The following is a 19,574-nucleotide window of genomic DNA, read 5'->3' as shown; positions in this document are numbered from 1 at the left end:
GAAATAAGTAAGTAGAAGAGGCCAACTGGGTACAAGGAAGCGCAGGTTCACTAGTTTCATCCCTTATGATGAACTTTAGAAGTTTACTCACAACAGAGGTAACACTAATTGGCCTATCAAGTCCCAGCTTGTATCTTTCCCCATTTTTGAATAGTGGTATAACATTTTTCACCCTCCAGTCTTTTGGCACAATTCATGTTTCTAAAGACCTTTGATAAATTATGGTTAGTGCCTCAAAGAACTCCTCCCCAGCCTCCTTTAGTATTCTGGGATGTAAACGATATGTGCTTTTATCTACTTTTAGTTTCATTACATTTTCAAAAACAGCTTCCTTTTGAATATTTTATCTCGAGTAGTGGCTCTTTCACGTTCTCCTCAGGTACTTTTACAAATCCACTTTCAGTATCCACTGTAAAAACTTCTAGCTTTTACCTGGATGCAAATATTTTGTGCACACCAAGTGACCACATGTAATAGTTATTTATACGGAGTGATGATTTGGCCCTCTCTGCGCACCAGTTTGGTACTGTGCATGCGCACTCGATCCGGTCGCACATGCGCAGTACCCAATGATGCAGCGGCTGCAGCCTGCACCGCCATGCTTACTTTGTGTGGAGACGGTCAGGGAATCGCATTGTGGGCAGGGGATGCTGGGGGAAAGAGGGGATCCAAGGCGGGTGGGGGGGGAGCGGGGAGAGAGGAGATCGAAGGGAGTGGAGAGAGGATCGCAGGGAGCGGAGATGGGGGGGGAGAGAGGAGATCGGAGAGAGGATCGCAGGGAGCGGAGATGGGGGGGAAGAGAGGAGATCGCAGGGGAGAGCTCGATGCTCGGAGAGGGGTGAGAAGCTCGGGGGGGGGGGGGGGTCAGGAGCTCGAAGTGAGGTCAGGAACTTGTTGGGGGGAGAGCACAGTGAGAACACTGCGGGGGGGGGGGGGGGCGGAGAAATGTGATCCAGGTTTAAAGGGGGGGCGGGGGTGGAATGAGTGCAAGAACGTGATCCAGATGGGAAGATAGATCATGTTCTCGCACCCTCTGTTAGGCCTGAATCACAGTCTTCCACCCCTACCCCATTTACACCTGCACCACATTCACCCTCTCCTCACCCCAGGCCGTAGCAGTTCAAGAAAGCAGCTCACTACCACACTTCTCAAGGGCAAGTAGGGATGGGCAATAAATAAATGAATTTTTAAAAATGTGACAGTATTCTGTGTTGGTCTCACAACATGCATAACATGATATTTGTGTGTTATTTGCCAGACTCGACTTATTCCAATGTCCTCCTGGCCCGCCTCCCATCTTCCACCCTCAATGAACTTGAGCTCATCCAAAACACCTCCTGCACCTCTCCTAAACACGCAGCAAGTCCCACTCACCCATCACCCCTGTGCTCGCTAAGCTGTTTGGCTGCACAGCTGTCTGGAGGTCCCGCGCAGCTCGTTAAAGCAACTGCACACCCCCCAAAAAAATTAGGTGGATCATTCAAATAAAATCAGCAAGTGCTGGAAATACTCAGCAGCATCTGTGGAGAGAGAAACAGTTCGGGGTCGATTTTAACTCAGGTGTGGGGAATTGGCGGGTTCCCTGAATTTAGTGTTTCCCACACGAATCTAAATGGGTCTGTGAGATTGATGCAATTTTAACTCAATTGGCCAATTGATTTCCAACGTGTGGGAAGCCTTGGCAATTGAGTATTTCCAGTCAGAAAGTCGCAGAATATGACGTCATCATTGCTGCTGCTTTTAAGGTCCACAGCAAGCCTTGCTTCTTCTGCAGGCTTCCAAACTTCACCATTGAGATGGCACAGGAGCCTGCAGGAGCAACGGCCAGCGGGAGGGCAAGAGCTGCCCCCAAATTTGATGAGGCTTCACTCCAGGCATTGCTGGATGGTGCTAGGGCCCACAGGGAGGTCCTGTTCCCTTCTTCAGGGAGGAAGAGGCCTCCCAGTCAGAGCAAGGCTGTGTGGCTACAGGTGGCAGGTCAAGTCAACTCCTTGGGGCTCACACGGCGCACCTGGATGCAGTGCAGGAAAAGATTCCATGACCTTCATCGCACTGGAAAAGTAAGTACTGTATGAAGTTTCCATCACCCTCAATCTGATCCCCATTGCCTTTCCTCACCAGCACTCAGCTTTAGCAATCTCTTCCTCCACAACCCACTAGACACTCACATCCATGCACCCTTACCCATTCCCTCTCTATGCTCACATTCACATAACTATTCCACCATGCTGCCCTCACACTCCCTCTGATGCTTTGAACACAACTGACAACACACAGGGAGGGCTCTTGGACTTGTAACCTCACTCCATCTTTGTCTCCTTCTAAGTATCTATGCTATGCAATCTCTGCACTCACTCCTTCATTCTCACTCAACCTCCACTTGTCTCCCTCATTGCAGGAAAAGAGAGCTCACAACAGGAGAGAGCGAGCCAGGTCAGGAGGAGAGCCACCCTCATTAGCCCAGCTCACCCCCTGGGAGGAAGGTGTCCTGGAGATTGTCAGGGCTGACAGAGATGCGGAAGTTGGGGAAGGACAGACAGGTGCAGCCCCGCAAGCTGGTGACAGAATAGTTTTCCATCTCTCTCATTGGCATTGCATGAGTCGCTGATAATGATTCTGAAGCTACATCATATGGACTTATGATCATCTGCAAAATGCAATGTGCATGTAACCTTGGCATCACATCTCTAACTTTTTCCTTGATCCCCCACAGGACCATCGAGAGCCCCCGTCCCCAGTGTGCAGGTGGAAGAGCCCGAGATGCCAGACTCCTCAGAGAAATCTGCAACCTCTGAGGGCGCAGGGTCAGCAGAAATAAGCGCACCCAGCACCAGCGCAGACACTCACCTCGGTGGGGCCTTTGGGACATAGAGTAGTTGTCACCTGGTGTATCACAGCTCACAAGTGAGCATCAGCAGATTGTGGAGACAGGGACAGCAGTGGAGAGTCCTCGTCGGAGGGCGCAGGACTCTGCCAGCTCGGCTCAGCTGCATGTCGACCCTCTGCCTCTGGGTCCATCCGTAAGATCAGAGGTGATGGAACTCCATGCACAGATGCAGCAGTCTCTGGCAGGTTTTGTCTCCAGGGTTGCTGCGAGTGTGGAGAGAATGGAGGAGCCATAGCGAACATGAGCAGAGCCTTTGTGGAGTCAGTGGCGCATGAATGCATCAACACGGAAAGGATGGCTACCTACGTGGAAATGATTGCTGCCTCCGTGGTAAGGCTGGCTACTGTAGAGGAGAGGATGGCTACGGCCATGGAGGTTAGTCGCCAGGGTATGGAAAACATGGTGAGTGTTCAGAATAGAATGACATCTCTTGAGGAGCGATGGGCATCTATTGAACAGAGAAACCAGACCTTCATGGAAGTCCTTCTGAGTAGGACTGCCATTGCAGATACGGGTCCCCATGCCCCCCCTGATGTGCAGCAAGGTGCTCTCAAGCCACTTGCAGGCACTGAGGGGGACCTGACTCATGAGAGGGAGGTTGGTGGCAGACCTCAAAGAAGTGGGGGCTCCTCTCCAAGCGCTCACACTTCCATGCCACTGCAGAGCCCTCGGTCAGAGCCCCGCCGGAGTCCACACCCAACTGAGATAGACGTCTCAACTCTTGCACAACCGCAGGAGCAGCAGACTGCCAAGCGAGCCCTCACAGCTTCGCAACCCCAGAGGACGCCCGCCAAAGGTGTCGAGACAGGAGCAGCAGGGAAGTGAGCAAGGGGCCGCCACATCTGCTGAAGCCACAGGGGAACCACTATGTAGGAGCACGCGTAAGAGGAAAATAAAGCACAAGGGTAGTCACTTGGGTGAAATGTTGTATATTTTGTAGAAATGCCATCAGTTATTTGTTTTGCATAAAAATTCTGATGGCAACTTCTGCAGTTGTGGCGTGTGTCATTTCGCGAATGGGGCTGAAGGTCCTCTAATGCCAAGAAGAGAAGGAAAAAAAGGCCTCCCAAGGGCCTGTTAAAATGGGATTACAAAGGCCAATGAGTGCTGTTTAAGGGCCCTAAAGACCAGTCCCACCTGTTGCAGGCAGGACTGATTTGGGACCATCAGACACGCCTGGGTTAAAATGGCTAGGTGTCGGGAACCAGGCGGGGGGGGTCCCGACCCACAGGATTTGCGATTTTAACCCCCCCCCACACGCCTCAAAGCCCACCTGGCGGCTGAGTTAAAATTGAGCCCATTAACTCTATTTTTCTCTGCACAGATGCTGGCTGACCTGCTGAGTATTTCCAGCATTTTCTGTTTTTAAGATTTCCAGTATTAGGGGGAACATTGTACACCAACACCTTGATGTTAAAATCCCTCCATGGCCTCACCCCTTTCTATCTGAACTCGGCAGTGTGAGTGCTCCTAAACGCACTGTTGAGCTCCGGAGCTGGCCGTCACAATGAATGGATCATATTACACATTACAAAGACCTTAATTACCCAGGCACAAAGGATCTAATTACACATTCCAGACAAACTGCTGGGTGTGTCTTGACCTCCAAGGGGACCAATCAGAAATCTGGTCTTGCAATCTGAACTTTGGTGTTACAAATAGTTGCAGACTTATTTATATGTTTACAACCCATCAGAGATTTAGGCCTGAATTTTAATATGTAGGCGGGTTGGGAGCATGGTTGGAGGGGGCTAGAAAGCGGTCTGGAAACCTGGGAGAACAGGTTTCCCGCAGGCCCAGCCAAATTTAGCGGCAGAGCCTGATTTGCATTTCAAACCTCTGTTTCCCACCCGCTGGCTGGCTGTGGGTAAGTAAGCCTGCGGCACTAGGCCGCAGAGAGGGAGGAGGGAGGGATCGGGTGTGAGCCAGGGGGTGGTCGGGGGCTGGAAGTCGGGGGGGAAAGGATCGGGGCCGGAGCATCGGGGGGATCATATGGAGAGGGGGGGCAAAGCATCCGGGCCAGCCTGAGGATCATGGGTGGTGGGAGGATGTGGGGGAAGCATCGTGGCCGGCCTGAGGATCATTGGTGGTGGGGTGAGCTTTGGAGCCGGCATGAGGGTCATCGGGGGGGGGGGGGGGGGGTGGGTGGAAGGGGAGCATCGGGGCCAGCCTGAGGATCATCAGGTGGGGCAGGGGCGAGGAAACATCGGGGCCAGCCTGAGGATCATCAGGTGGGGCAGGGGCGAGGAAACATCGGGGCCAGCCTGAGGATCATCAGGTGGGGCAGGGACGAGGAAACATCAGGGCCAGCCTGAGGATCATCAGGTGGGGCAGGGACGAGGAAACATCGGGGCCAGCCTGAGGATCATCAGGTGGGGCAGGGGCGAGGAAACATCGGGGCCAGCCTGAGGATCATTGGTCCGGGGTGATGGGGGAGGAAGCATCACGGCCAGCATGAGGATCGTCAGGTTAGGGGGGTGGGGGGGGACATTGGGGCCGGCCTGAGGAACATCGGTGTGGGGAGGGATGGGGGTTGGAGGCCTCGTGGAGGGTGTCCGATCGTGGGGGGTGGGTGAGGCAGGGATGCTAGATCCAGGAGGGAAGTGTAAAGGCACTTACATCCTGGATCAACCAGCCCTTGCCTTAATTTAGCTGGCGGGTTGTCCGAGGCCTGAGAAACATGACCAGCCAGAGTTAAATTTGAATTGGTGGTTAAATCTGAGGTACGTCGACCTCATTATAATATTTAAATGAGTGACCCGTTTCCTGGCAGCGGGTTGGCGGCCCGCCCCCCGTTCCGCCTCTGTTAAAACCAGGAGGTGGGTTGGGGTCGGGATTCAGCGTTTTAACACTTTAACCTCCCACCCAACCCCAACCCACCCGTTTCTTTGGGTTAAAATTCTCCCCATAGAAACTCTGCTTTGGTTCAAATTTTCTGAAATGCTAGTTGATATCCCTTGGCATTGCTTATGGTGAGTCGGAGGATATAAGTTGTCAGTCACATGTACCTGGGGTCCTTCTGGACCTGTCGCTGATAATTCATTTCCCTGGCTGCATGCCAGTTAAATGCCGTGAAGGGATCATTCGCATGTGGTGCCACGGTATCTTGGAAAACTGAAAATGGTGAAAATCTAAAATGATAGAAATAATGAATACTGTTAGCTAGAATAAAGAATGAATGAAAAATTGAAAATGATTTACCAAATAATTGAGTAAAATGTGGAAATGATTAATTAATGAAATGTTATAAAGAAAATATAGAAATGATGTTATGTAATGGGACAAAGTAGAATGTTAAAATTATCATTTTCAAAATGAATTGCAACCGAGTACAGTTCAATATGTGTGTAAAATAAAATGAACAGATATTTAGGAATTGAAAATCTAAGAATGATATAAATTAATGAGTAAATAGTGATGAATCAATTTTTTAAAAATTATATGAAAATGTTAATGATTAAATGAATATTTCCAAATTCAAAAAAGAATGTGAAGACACCAAATGGGTGCAAGGGAAGGTCCCGGAGCCTCGGTCTGGAATGTTCTGGAAAGCAGCTGTGCAGCGGGAACAGTCCAGATTCTAGAACTTGGGCAGGTGAATTTAAAGAAGTGAGTAAAAATAGAGATACAGGAAACTTTCGTTTAAATATCCGGAATGCTCTATCCACCGGCAAAATTCAGGAGTCGGTTCAGATAACTTTTTTTACTTTTCGTTGCTTTTTTTCTCCATTCGTGGCTCTGCGAGCGTCTAGCTGAAGCTGTTGCTTAGCTACAGAGACGCTTGCAAGCTGCGTCGACTGTTTTGAGGCAACAGGGTTTGTTGCTTCAGACGGAGCTCAGAAGCTCCGTATGTTTTAACATTAGCACTCGTTTTTCTGGCAGTGTTGATCGACCGGCACCAGCTCGGTCCCGTCAGTGCCGGATACCAGAAAGTTTCCTGTATGTTGATGTAATTCAATAATATTGTACAAATTGATGAATAAAGGTTTGGTGCGTGGCTGGGCCTGGATCCCCATTGCGAGTAATTACAATATTGTGGGAACAGCGTTACCTCCAAGTCACACACCTGGCGGATGTATATCACAGTTCCTTCATCGTCACTGAGTCACTGCATGGAATTCCCTACCTAATTTCCTTCCTAATTGCTTGCTGTACCTGCATGCTAACCTTTTGTGTTTCATGTACGAGGACCCCCAGATCCCTCTGTACTGCAGCGTTTTGTAGTCTCCATTTAAATAATAATAATTTGCTGTTGAAACTCCTGAAAGGCTTGGGTCCAGCAGGCCAAAAGGACATAAAAAAATTGGGGGGAAAATACACTCCAAAGGGGCTAACATAATAGAAGCAACCAACTGTTATCCCAGAGAAAGATTAGAACGTTAGAACCATGTACCTGTCTATATAATGGTGGTCTAGCTCTTGAGGACTTAAGCTTCACATACTGGTAAGAAGTGGAACATGACTAGGAGCCTGTGACCACGAGTAGCTGCTCACTTAATAATGGGGAAAACTATCCAGGCACTACTAGAGGCACAGCAGAAGTGGTGCATCTCACATGTAGCAAATTTAACATCTCGATATCGGTTTATAAGTGGCTGAAATTTTTTTTCTGGATATTCAGGAAATTATCCATTTTTGTTCAAGCTACAATTCCCAAGAACAGTTTTATTCAACAGTGAACAAGGTTTAATTCAGTCAAGAAGAAAAAATCAAACCATCTGTTGTATCCCCATGGTCAGTACTCCATCTAGTAGTTAGCAATGTCATTACAGGTAGGCCTGGTTCTAACCCAGGTTTCCTCCTTTAACTCATCTCCCAGATACTAATGAAGGTTCCCCAGCAGCAGCACTCACTATATAACTGAAGAAAACTTACCTGGAAAGGAGTTGCTTAGAATCCTGTGAATAAAAAGAGAGGACATCATTCAACACACAATCGAATAAAACAAAGGGAATGAGATTCAACGTAAAGAGTTGAGGGTCTGAGAGCAGGTAGAGTGAGTCACAGTAATTGAATAATGCGACATTTCTCCACAGGACATTCTGAGGCAGGTGTGAGCCAGCAGCAATGCTGGGGGCAGCAACAATGTGCAAATAATTAACATAAAAACATTTCAGGTCCTCGGAACGTTACAGATGAACAGCTTATAAGGAGAGACAGAACCAGGGAACGGGTGTGGGGAGGAGGGCGGTGGAAATGACCACATACACAAGAAAAGAAAAAGGATGATCTGCAAAGTGGTTAGGTAGAGAACAGGAGGTGGTAAAATGACAGAAGTGATGATAGCATATGACACAAGGAGACACGATAAGAGAAATTAAAGCCATATACGAGACGCAGAGGATGTGTGAATAGTGGACGAATAGCGGAGGGAAGCATGGAAAACTGGCCCGAGAGAGTGGCAGATAAGAAAGGCGGATAGAAACCAGGGGTGAGACCATCCTGCCGGCCATGATCCAATAGGGGATCCCCATACTGAGCACCAACCCGCCACAACCTCTCCCATGTCCCGAGTCCTGTTACACCCCTCCTACATTGCCAGCACCTGCTTTCTGACAGAAAACTGGAATGGTGGTTAAGGTCTGTTGTTGCTAAACTCAATGCTGAGTGGCGAGTAGAAAGATGAGGTGCTGGAGGAAGTGAGTGGAGTTAAAGGAAAAGTTGTTCATCCATGTGGAGGAGGGTGGTGTGAAGAGAGACTGGTTGGGCCACCATTCAAGGAAGAAGCGAAGGGCCCGCAGGTAAGGTTCCCTTTAATTATTTCTTGGGTGTATGACCCCTTTAAGAGATTCAATAGTAACTTTCAAAAGGGAATTGGGTAAATACTAAAAAAGAAAAAATATGCAGCACAATGCAGAAAGAGCAGGGAAGTGGGCCAAATGGTCACCTTCTGTGCTGCATGATTCTATGATTTCCTGTCTATGTGCCGGTAGCTGATCTCAGCCAAAGTAGCAGAGAGTGGCCGAGAGATTCAGTTGCACGGCTGAACGGTCTCCTATGCTTCAGTATGGTGGGCAGGCAGCGTGCGCACATTTCAGTCCAGAAGTGTGCTGCACACCATATTGGATAAGGTGGTTGCACCTTCATCGGGAGCGCAAATTGGGAACATTTAAAGGGGAAAATAATTTTTTCAAATTAGTGTCCTGCACGTCTTGTAGGACCCGTTCTCGGTTTGCAAATGCCCGAGTGTTTCACTCACCATGTGCCGAATCGGCAGGAAGGCCCATATACTTACCTGAATGTGGAGCAGGAGTCCAGAGTACGCGAGCCGCTCCCCTGCCCCCCAGCTACCGAGCCCCACGAACCGGCCCCCAATCGTATCCCCTGCCCCCTCCCAGACACTGATCGCCCCCCTCTGCCAAAGGACGGGTTCCTCCCACCTGCCAGCTTCCGATCTGCCTCTCCGGCTTCTGTTTCTCCATCACCCCAGCTCCCACTCCCCACCCAGCCTTCATTTACCCGAGGGCCGCTGCGACACGAGGAACGGCCTGATCTTGGTTTCCCCTTTGCCGGACGGCTCTTAGCGCCACACCGCCTCCATTGAAATGAGGCCCGAGGCTTAATATCGGGAGCGCCTCAGACCTCGCCATTCAGGCGCAGGGTTTGTAACCTTCCACCCACATGCCCCCGACCAAAAATGGATGCGCCCAAATTTCTAGGCCAGCATGTAATATTTGGCCTCAGCATCCCTGTGCTAGCGGGGATAAGTAAGCCAGAATTCCCATTCATTATCTGTTGTGAGAACCGAGTTGGGTTCGGCTGTGAAACCCTCCACAGTTCACTAGCCCACTGACAGATGCATTCAGAATGGTCACTCGAGGAAGACACTGAAGGGCTGCTGGTGGCTGTGGAAGCAGTCAGCAATGGTTCACAAGAGGGTGATAATTGGAAAAGTAAAGTGTACCTGAATAAAGGAGAGACAATCCCTTTGCAGTTGTTCCTGTGCTTCATCAGCTATTAATTGAATCTGTTCCATCTTTTTTGCCAGTGATTCTGAACAGTTCCTAATCTGTGAGAGCGCTCGAAGCTCCTCCTCGTTGATCAGTTTCAGTGCGTACTTTTCATCATCTACCAACTGTTTCCTCCATTCAGAGAACTTCTTCGACAGGTTTCCTTTCAGCTCATTGGTGCGTGTCTAAAAATCCAACCCACATTCTCATTACAAGCTGCCTTTACACAGAGCTGTTACCCTGTGAACACAGGCACTGTATAGGTGTAGGGCAATTATTCTTTTTATTAGTAATTACTTGCCCTGGTGGGGTGGGCCTTCTTGAACCGTTGCAGTCCATGTGTTGAAGGTACTCCCACAGTGCTGTTAGGTAGGGAGTTTCAGGATTTTGAGCCAGCGACGATGAAGGAACGGCGATATATTTCCAAATCAGGGCGGTGTGTGACTTGGAGGGGAACTTGAAGGTGATGGTAGATTATACACACTGCAGCCACAGTGGTGGAGGGTGTGGATGTTTAAGCCAGTGGATGGGCTGCTGATCAAGCAGGCTGCTTTGTACTGGATAGTGCCGAGATTCTCGAGTGGTGTTGGAGCTGCACTCATCCAGGCAAGTGGAGAGTATTCCATCACACTCCTGACTTGTGCCTTGTAGATGGTGGAAAGGCTTTGGGGAGTCAGGAAGTGAGTCACTCACTGCAGAACACAGACACTCTGACCCGGTCTAGTAGCCACGGCATTTATGTGGCTAGTAATTTGTTTTGTACCTGCTGAGAATCACATTTGGTTAGAACAGACTGGAATATTCCCAGTTTTTCCTCTGCATTAAAGCTGAATCCCAGGACAGGGATGTTAAAGTACAAAATGACAGGGACGTGACAGAAACAGGAAGAGCCCGTGTAAAACCACACTGACAGCCACACATTTCTGTATCAGGTTTCAGGTGAAGATTTAAACCCCAAGATCAAAAAGAGAACAGTTTATAATGATAGAAACCCCTGGAGTGTGTCACAGCCTTGTAACACACTTCCAGCAGCTTGCTGTTCCCTGTATAAATAGGAGTGGGGGTTGGGGCAGGGTGTGGAGCCTGAAATTCTGGGCATCCTGCTCCACCAAGTACAAGTGTGACGGAGCCCAACCACCTACCGGCGAAGTCGAAGCTGCAGATCAACATTCCCATTAAGCTGCACAGCCGCGCAGGGCTCTGCAGGTCCCGCACAGCCAGTGAGCCAGCTTTTAAATTGAAAAAACCGAGCATGCACGGAATTTTGAATGGGCCCCCAAAAATATTAACGGGTGCATTAGTGCAGATCCCTATCCCAAATCCAGTGGATGGTGTTATTCAAGTGGTCGGGCATGCTGCCTGCACCTGTAGAAGGACATTAGAGGTGCCGACTCCTGACTTGTGCCTTGTAAATGGTGGAAAGGCTTTGGGGAGTCAGGAGGTGAGACACTCGCTGCAGAATACCCAGCCTCTGACCTGCTCTTGTTGCCACAGTATTTATGTGGCTGGTCCAGTTAAGTTTCTGGTCAATTGTGACTCCCAGGATGTTGATGGTGGGGGATTCGGCGATGGTAATGCCGTTGAATGTCAAGGGGCGGAGGTTAGACTCTCGCTTGTTGGTGATAGTCATTGTCTGGCACGTGTGTGGCGCGAATGTTACTTGCCACTTATCAGCCCAAGCCTGAACGTCGTCCAGGTCTTGTTGCATGCGGGCATGGACTGCTTCATTATCTGAGAAGTTGTGAATGGCACTGAACACTGTGCAGTCATCAGTGAACATCCCCACTTCTGACCTTATGTTGGAGGGAAGGTCATTGATGAAGCAGCTGAAGATGGTTGGGCCTAGGACACTGCCCTGAGGAACTCCTGCAGCGATGACCTGGGGCTGTGATGATTGACCTTCAATCACCACAACCATCTTCCTTTGTGCGAGGTATGACTCCAGCCATTGGAGAGTTTTCCCCCTGATTCCCATTAACCAGTTTTACTAGGGCTCCTGTAAGCTGTCAATTCTTCTCCTCAGGACATTTGCCCAAGGTAAATGACTCCCTCTCGTGTCAAGACTTTTTGGGCCTTTCCTGGGGTTTTAGTGGGGGACTCATGTTTTCTCGCAGCTGACATCAATTCCCTTGAGATCTGAGAAAGACATACTGGGTGGAATTCCTGGGAGCGTCACCGTACACACCCCCACGAGGTGGGAGGATGAATGGCCCTAACCCCCACCCCGAACTAGAAATTAGCCAGCCAGAGTAAGCAGGGCCGAATCTAGGTGGAGCCGGATTACACCCCAATGGTGGAAAACATTTCTGTCCCTCCATGGGCTCAGGGCCTAAGTAACATATTCCTTAGCAACCACATCACCTTTCAAATCAGGCTTTTGGTCGAGACAGTTTCAGAGAACACAGGTGACCAGTGATGTAACATTCTGTGTGGGTGGAGAGGAGCAGCTCACCCCCACGTCAAACACATGGGGAACTCGGCGTTATCAGTGACACGTTCCAACAGGACCAGCCTGATTTACAAGGACTGTTTGAGGTTTATGCAGCTCTGAGGGAAATCCTTTCTAAATCTAGTTACACACAGTTTTCTCTACCTTGATTTCTGTTTCTGATTTCTTCAAATCTTGTTGTTGGATTGAACAATTGTTCTGAACACTATGAAGGTTCTCAACTTCTTTCTTCAATTTCTCCTATAAAAAGCAATTCCCAGAAGGAATTTAAAAAGAAAATGATTCAGTTGCAGGACTGGCTATAGAAAGTGGTTCAGGGACTTAAAGAAATTATTAGTGAAAAAACAGTAATAGCAAAATGAATGGGACTAAAAGTCGATAAATCCCAAGGACCGGATGACCTACATCCTAGGGTTTTGAAAGGTGGCCATTGGGATGATAGATACATTGGTTGTCATCTTCCAAAATTCTATAGATTCTGGAATGGTTCCTGCAGATTGGAGGATAGCAAATGTAACCCCGCTATTTAAGAAAGGAGGGAGAGAGAAAACAGGGAACTACAGACCTGTTAGCCTCACAGCAGTAGTTATGAAAATGCTGGAATCTATTACAGGAAACTTTGGTTTATCCGGAGGTTGTATGTCCGGAATACTCGATCTAACGGCAAAAATCAGGAGCCGTTTTCTGTAAGTTTTTTTAGGTCTCATTCTTTTCCCCCCCCCCCCCCAGTCAGCCACTGCAAGGTCTGTAGCTATAGCAACAGCTTCAGCTACAGACGCTTGCAGCTGCAGCCGATTCTTTAGAAGCTGTTGCTAAGCAACAGTGTTTGTTGTCAGATACGGAGATGAAAACCTCCGTATGCTTCAACATTAACTTTGTATGTCCGGCAGTTTTGATAGATCGGCAACACGCCGGTCCCGGATATCACAAAGTTTCCTGTATAAAGGATGCAATAACTGGGCACTTAGAAACTAATACACCTGTAGTAAGATTGGGCAGAGTCAACATAGATTTATGAAAGGGAAATCCTGTTTAACAAACCTATTGGAGTTCTTTGAGGATGTAACTAGTGGAGTAGACAAAGGGGAACCGGCAGATGTGGTGCATTTGGATTTTCAGAAGACCTTCGATAAGGTCCCACACAAGAGGTTGGTGACCAAAATTAGGGCACATGGAATTGGGGGTAATATACTAGCATGGATTGAGAATTGGTTAACAGACAGAAAACAAAGAGTAGGGATAAACGGGTCTTTTTCAGGATGGCAGGCTGTGACTAGTGGGGTACCGCAAGGATCGATGCTTATGCCCCGGCTATTCACAATCTATATCAATGATTTGGATGAGAGGACTAAATGTAACATTTCCAAATTTGCTGATGATACATAGAAACAAGGAGCAGGAGTAGGCCATTCGGCCCTGCTCCGCCATTCAACGAGATCATGGCTGATCATCCAAACCCTAGCACCCGGTCCCTATACCGACAGCCATCCCACCCAAGCCCTATCCCCGTAACCCCACATATTTAATCCCCCCTAACACTAAGGGCCAATTTTTATCATGGCCAATCAACCTAACCCGCACATCTTTGGACTGTGGGAGGAAACCGGAGCACCCGGAGGAAACCCACGCAAACATGGGGAGAATGTGCAAACTCCACACAGACAGTCACCCGAGGCCGGATTTGAATCCGGGTCCCTGGCGCTGTGAGGCAACAGTGCTAACCACTATGCCACCGTGCTACCCTATACAAAGCTAGGCAGCAGTGTCAGTTGTGAAGAGGATGTAAAGAGGCTTAAAAAGGGATCTCGACAGGCTCAGTGAGTGGGCGAGAACATGGCAGATGGAATATAATGTGGATAAATGTGAAGTTATCCACTTTGGTAGAAAAAACAGAAAGGCAGAGTATTTCCTAAATGGCAAAAGATTGGGGAATGCAGATGCTCAAAGGGACCTGGGTGTCCTTGTACATGAGTCACTGAAAGTGAATGTGCAGATGCAGCAAGCCATTAGGAAGGCAAATGGTATGCTGGCCTTCATTACAAGAGGATTTGAGTACAGGAGTAAAGAAGTCTTACTCCAATTATACAGGGCCTTGGTGAGACCACACCTGGAGTACCGTGTACAATTTTGGTCTCCTTACCCAAGGAAGGATATACTTGCAATAGAGGGAGTGCAATGGAGGTTCACGAGATTGATTCCTAGGATGGCAGGACTGTCGTATGAGAAGAGATTGAGTAAACTCGGCCTGTATTCTCTTGAATTCAGATGAGAGGGGATCTCATTGAAGCATATAAAATTATTACAGGGCTTGATAGGATGGATGCTGGGAGAATGTTTCCTTTAGCTGGGGAGTCTAGAACCAGGGCCCACAACCTCAAGATAAAGGGTAGGCCATTCAGGACTGAGATGAGAAGAAATTTCTTCACACAGAGGGTGGTGAATCTTTGGAATTCTCTACCCCAGAGGGCTGTGGAGGCTCAGTCATTGGGTGTATTCAAAACAGAAGTCGATAGATTTCTGACTAGTAAAGGGCATCAAGGGATATGGCGATAGGGCCGGTGAATGGAATTGAGGCAGAAGATCAGCCATGATCTCATTGAATGGCGGAGCAGGCTCGCAGGGCCGAATGGCCTACTCCTGCTCCTATGTTCTTACTGGTCTGTATAAATCGAGGCTTGTTGCTTTTCACTATTACACACATTAAACTGGTTGTAAACTGGTTAATCTAGGTTTTGGAATTAATATTTATCCTTCAATCAACATTACTTTAAAAACACAGATTACCTGGTCATTATCACATTGCTGTTTTTGGGAGCTTGCTGTGCGCAAATTAGCTGCCGCGTTTCCAACATTACAACAGTGACTACACTTCAAAAGTACTTCAATGTCTGTGCTTTAGAACACCCTGAGGCCGTGAAAGGCGTTATATAAATGCAAGTCTTTTTTACTTTATGATTATCAACAAATAGGGTCACAAAGAGTCACACCAACAAATTTTTAGAAAAATGAATTCCATCTTGTTACAGACACAGAGCGAATCACAGTTTTTACATCCAGTTCCTGATTCTCTACCATGCATACCATTTCCCTTTCCATCTCTGATGTTTGCTCATCTCCTGTTCAGATCAACACAGTATCGCTTGGTGGAACATTATTTTGGAGATCCATTGACCTGTGCCATGGAGTGCCAGCTCATCGGCAGGAGATGCCATGCAGAGTGGAGAAACAGTCAGCATGGGCCACTGTCACACATACTCCCAGTGGCCAGACAGCCTGCCCTCTCGCTACACTGCTACAGAGAACGGAGAACAAGCAAGGCCAATGAAAAAGAAGCCAGTGTCAGCAAGAAAATACTGGACTACTAACCCGCAATTAACTGCAACATCAGTATCTTTAAAAATTCTGATTCATCTTTAATTGTGTAACTCTTAAATTCTTAGAACTAAAGGGGATTTTTAACCTAAAAAAGCAGTTGGGTTGGGCTAGTTAAAATGTAAAAATTCTGAATCCCGACCTGAACCCGCCTCCAACCTGCCAACTTCTGGCTTTAACGGAGGCAGGAGGGGTGGGGGGGGGGGCAGGCAGCCAATCCGCTCCCAGGAGGGGGTCCGCATTTAAATATTGGGGCAGAAATTCCTCCCCAAACACGTGAGTACGGAAGGGGTACTCACGCGTTTGGCCGGAGGAAATGCCGGTTTTCAGCATGCACAGCGCATGCGCTGAAAACCGGCATTTCCTCTCCTCTAACCCAAGAGGTGAAGAGGCTAGCGTGTGCGCTGTAGGGGGCAGCGCGTGCGTCTTGGATTTCCTCTGTTTTGGGGGATTTGCGCATGTCTAAAGGCCTCCGGTCTTTACGCTTGTAAAAAGCACACGTAAGTATTTATTTTTACAGGTAAGTGGTGTTTTAGTGCAATTTAGAATTTTTTTTTCCCCCAACAGGTTTATTATTTTAAAGAATCTACAATAAGTTTAGTTTTAGACCCTTTTTATTAAAAAATTATTTTTTTCAAAAAAAAAAATTGTTTAAATTATTTTTTTAAACTTATTTATACTTAATTTAATGATTGGGATGTTTTTTAAAAATTTTATTTAAAGTTTAAGTAGTGTTTTGGGGTGCCGTACTTTTCATGAGTTTGACAGTTCTTACTCTCAAACTTATGAATGAAGTTTCCCCTCCCCTGATTGGCTGTACAGTGCTCACCTGATCCCAGCCAGCACATCGCACTAACTACACCGCTGGGTCAGGTTAGCACAGCGCGCCGACATCAGAACCGGGCCACTGACAGGAAATCCACTGCGGGCCAGGTTTCAGATGTCGGCGCGCAGGGTGACTGCACATCGGGGGCTTGCACGCGCAGCAAGCCCCCGACACCAAGTTCTGGGCCATTATAATGAGGCTGGAAGCCTCTGCTTTGGGGACTTGAGTGCATCGTCACCCCGGCCGGGGTGATTATAATTTAAATTGATAAGTTTTAAATATTAATCTAGCGCTTTTTTTAAGCTTTTTTTTTATAAAACAGTCCACCTGTTGGGTCGGGAGAGCGGGAGGCTCCGCTCGGTGATGCAGAGAGCCCTGCAGATGGAGAAGAATGCCAACCAGAGTCTGCCAGATCGGCACAAACCCTCCACGGGGAGCACTGACCCTCATCTGTGTGAATTCCTGGAGACCCGCTATCCGGATGAACAAGTGAAGACGACCAAGAAGCTTGGAGAGACTGTGGCCCCTGCCTTGCAGGCATGAGGGCTTGTGACTTAGTACAAAGAGCTGAATGAGCTCTGTAAATGTGATTTACTGTAAAATGTTCAATTTTAAAATTAAAAAAAACCCTCCATTTTGAATTTAACTGTGGCTGGTTGGGTTTTGCACGCCTCGGGAAACCCCCTAGCTAATGGAAGGCGAGGACTTTGGAACCGAGGAGATAAGTGTCTGTACACTGATGTCCTGAATCCAGGATCGCTACCTAACCCACCACTCGCGATCCGAGAACCCTGATGAGACCTCCGATTGCCCCCAGGCCTCTAGCCCATACCCCCCTCCCCCAGGCCTCTAGCCCATACCCCACCCCCCCAGCCCATACCCCACCCCCAGGCCTCTAGCCCATACCTCCCTTCCCCCCCCCACCCCTCTAGCCCATACCTCCCACCCCCCCCACCCCTCTAGCCCATACCTCCCACCCCCCCCACCCCTCTAGCCCATACCTCCCACCCCCCCCCACCCCTCTAGCCCATACCTCCCACCCCCCCCCAGGCCTCTAGCCCATACCCCCCCCCTCCCCCCCCAGGCCTCTAGCCCATACCCCCCCTCCCCCCAGGCCTCTAGCCCATACCTCCCTTTCCCCCCCCCCACCCCTCTAGCCCATACCTCCCATACCCCCCCTCCCCCCCCCCAGGCCTCTAGCCCATACCCCCCCCCCCCAGGCCTCTAGCCCATAACCCCCCCCCCAGGCCTCTAGCCCATACCCCCCCCCCCCAGGCCTCTAGCCCATACCCCCCCTCCCAGGCCTCTAGCCCATACCCCCCCTCCCCCAGGCCTCTAGCCCATACCCCCCCTCCCCCAGGCCTCTAGCCCATACCCCCCCTCCCCCAGGCCTCTAGCCCATACCCCCACCCCCCCCCCAGGCCTCTAGCCCATACCCCCCCCCCAGGCCTCTAGCCCATACCACCCCCCCCCGGCCTCTAGCCCATACCCCCCCCCAGGCCTCTAGCCCATACCCCCCCCCAGGCCTCTAGCCCATACCCCCCCCCAGGCCTCTAGCCCATACCACCCCCCCCCGGCCTCTAGCCCATACCACCCCCCCCCGGCCTCTAGCCCATACCACCCCCCCCCCCCCCAGGCCTCTAGCCCATACCACCACCCCCCCCAGGCCTCTAGCCCATAACCCCCCACAGGCCTCTAGCCCATACCCCCCCCCGTGCTGCACCCGGCCCCAATCTTCTAACGGTGCCCCTCCCTCACGCTGCTCCGGCTGCCCCTCGGCCAGCAAGCGATCTCAGTGTGGCCCAGTGCCGCAGGCCTACCCGCCAGAGCCAACCAGCCTCTCTCTGGCTGATGCGGGTGGGGAAACAGAGGCTTCCCATTCAAAACAGGCCCTGCCATTGAATTCGGCAGGGTTTGCGGGAAACCTGTTCTCCCGGGTTTCCCGACCGCCCCGGAGCCCCCAGCCGATTGTCCTCCTTTTATAATTTCATTTACTCGTCTCAATCCGGATAGTGACCTGCAATATAGACCTTGGCCCTTTAGCTAGCTTCTCAAAAAAAAGTCTCACCTTGATTTTAGCTTCTGCCTGATCCAGACTCAGCAGAGTGTGGGATTTGTGCTTCCCTATTACTGTACATGATATACACACACACGCTTCATCCTCTTCACAGTAGAACTCAAAAACTTTCTTATGATCCAGGCACTGCCTCGTTGTAAGGTCAGCTATAGGCTCGATCAGGGTGTGGTCTTTGTAAGTCTCCTTTGTCAAATGTGGTTTTAAATGAAGCGAACAAAAAGAGGTTTCGCATTTGAGACAAGTCTTCACAGCTGGAGACGGACTCTCGATGCAGTACTCACACAGAACAGGGGTACGTTCAGCAGCAGTCTGGGACTGGTTGTATTTCTCCACTATGTTACGCAGAGTGAAGTTTTTCTGCAGACTGGGCCTGCTGTTGAATTTCCTGCGACACTGAGGACAGTTAATTTCTGCTGCACATGCCCAAACATCACTGATGCATTTCAAGCAGAAACTGTGCTGGCAGGGCAGTATGACAGGGTCCTGGTACACCTGGAGACACACAGCACAGGTCAACTCCTCTGCAAAAGCTCCGGCTTCCATTCTTCCGACCCTTGAGAGAGATAAGTTACACAGCCCAGAGAGAATGGCATAAGCAGAGCCGGAAGTCAAAGAAAAAACAGCCTGGACGGAGGGAAAATATTTGCTTTCAGTTTCAGGATTTGGCTGAAGTTTAACCCTTTCAATTCTGCACTAGTTGAGCAGTAAAAATGCAAGAGGACTGATTTTAACTCCTGTTGTGTATATACCTTTAAGAGAGAACTGACTTTATACTGAAAGTACCAGCAGTGACCACACCTGTATATAAAGCCAAAGCAGGCTTCTGTACTTTCAGTTTAAGCTTACCCTCTGTTCAGTAAATACCTGTTATTATTGTTCTCCTGCAGTCCGTGTATTATTGATACGTGGACACTACACTGGCGACGAGCAGGTTCGAACTCACCTGCAGTACTGCATCACCTCACGGGGTTCTTTCCCTGAAAAGAAGCTTCTTGGAGGTCGAAGTCAGAGCA

The 19,574-nt window shown here is 49.3% G+C and overlaps 1 protein-coding gene across 4 annotated transcripts in view; it reads right to left on the bottom strand.

Annotated features, from left to right (window-relative positions):
* The window catches only part of LOC147107887 (E3 ubiquitin/ISG15 ligase TRIM25-like), a 36,864-nt gene extending 17,634 nt beyond the window's left edge, over nt 1-19,230 (bottom strand). Inside the window, exons 1-5 of one of the 4 annotated variants that reach the window (XM_086007267.1) lie at nt 18,553-19,225; nt 12,431-12,526; nt 9,792-10,022; nt 7,763-7,785; nt 5,896-6,018 (exon numbers count right to left, since the gene is read on the bottom strand). In XM_086007267.1, coding sequence (XP_085863393.1) covers nt 5,896-6,018; nt 7,763-7,785; nt 9,792-10,022; nt 12,431-12,526; nt 18,553-19,104 — 1,025 coding nt within the window. In that variant the 5' untranslated portion in view covers nt 19,105-19,225. Of the gene's footprint in view, nt 1-5,895; nt 6,019-7,758; nt 7,786-9,791; nt 10,023-12,430; nt 12,527-18,552 lie in introns of those variants that run through there. The other 3 variants (XM_086007266.1, XM_086007265.1, XM_086007268.1) reach the window with 3 other exon arrangements.
* Nucleotides 19,231-19,574: the final 344 nt, after the last annotated feature.

Source organism: Somniosus microcephalus, chromosome 14, assembly GCF_052327205.1.
Source record: "Somniosus microcephalus isolate GS21.2 chromosome 14, FLI_Smic_1.0, whole genome shotgun sequence".
Classification (NCBI taxonomy): domain Eukaryota; kingdom Metazoa; phylum Chordata; class Chondrichthyes; order Squaliformes; family Somniosidae; genus Somniosus; species Somniosus microcephalus.
This window is presented reverse-complemented; position numbering and strand designations above follow the sequence as displayed.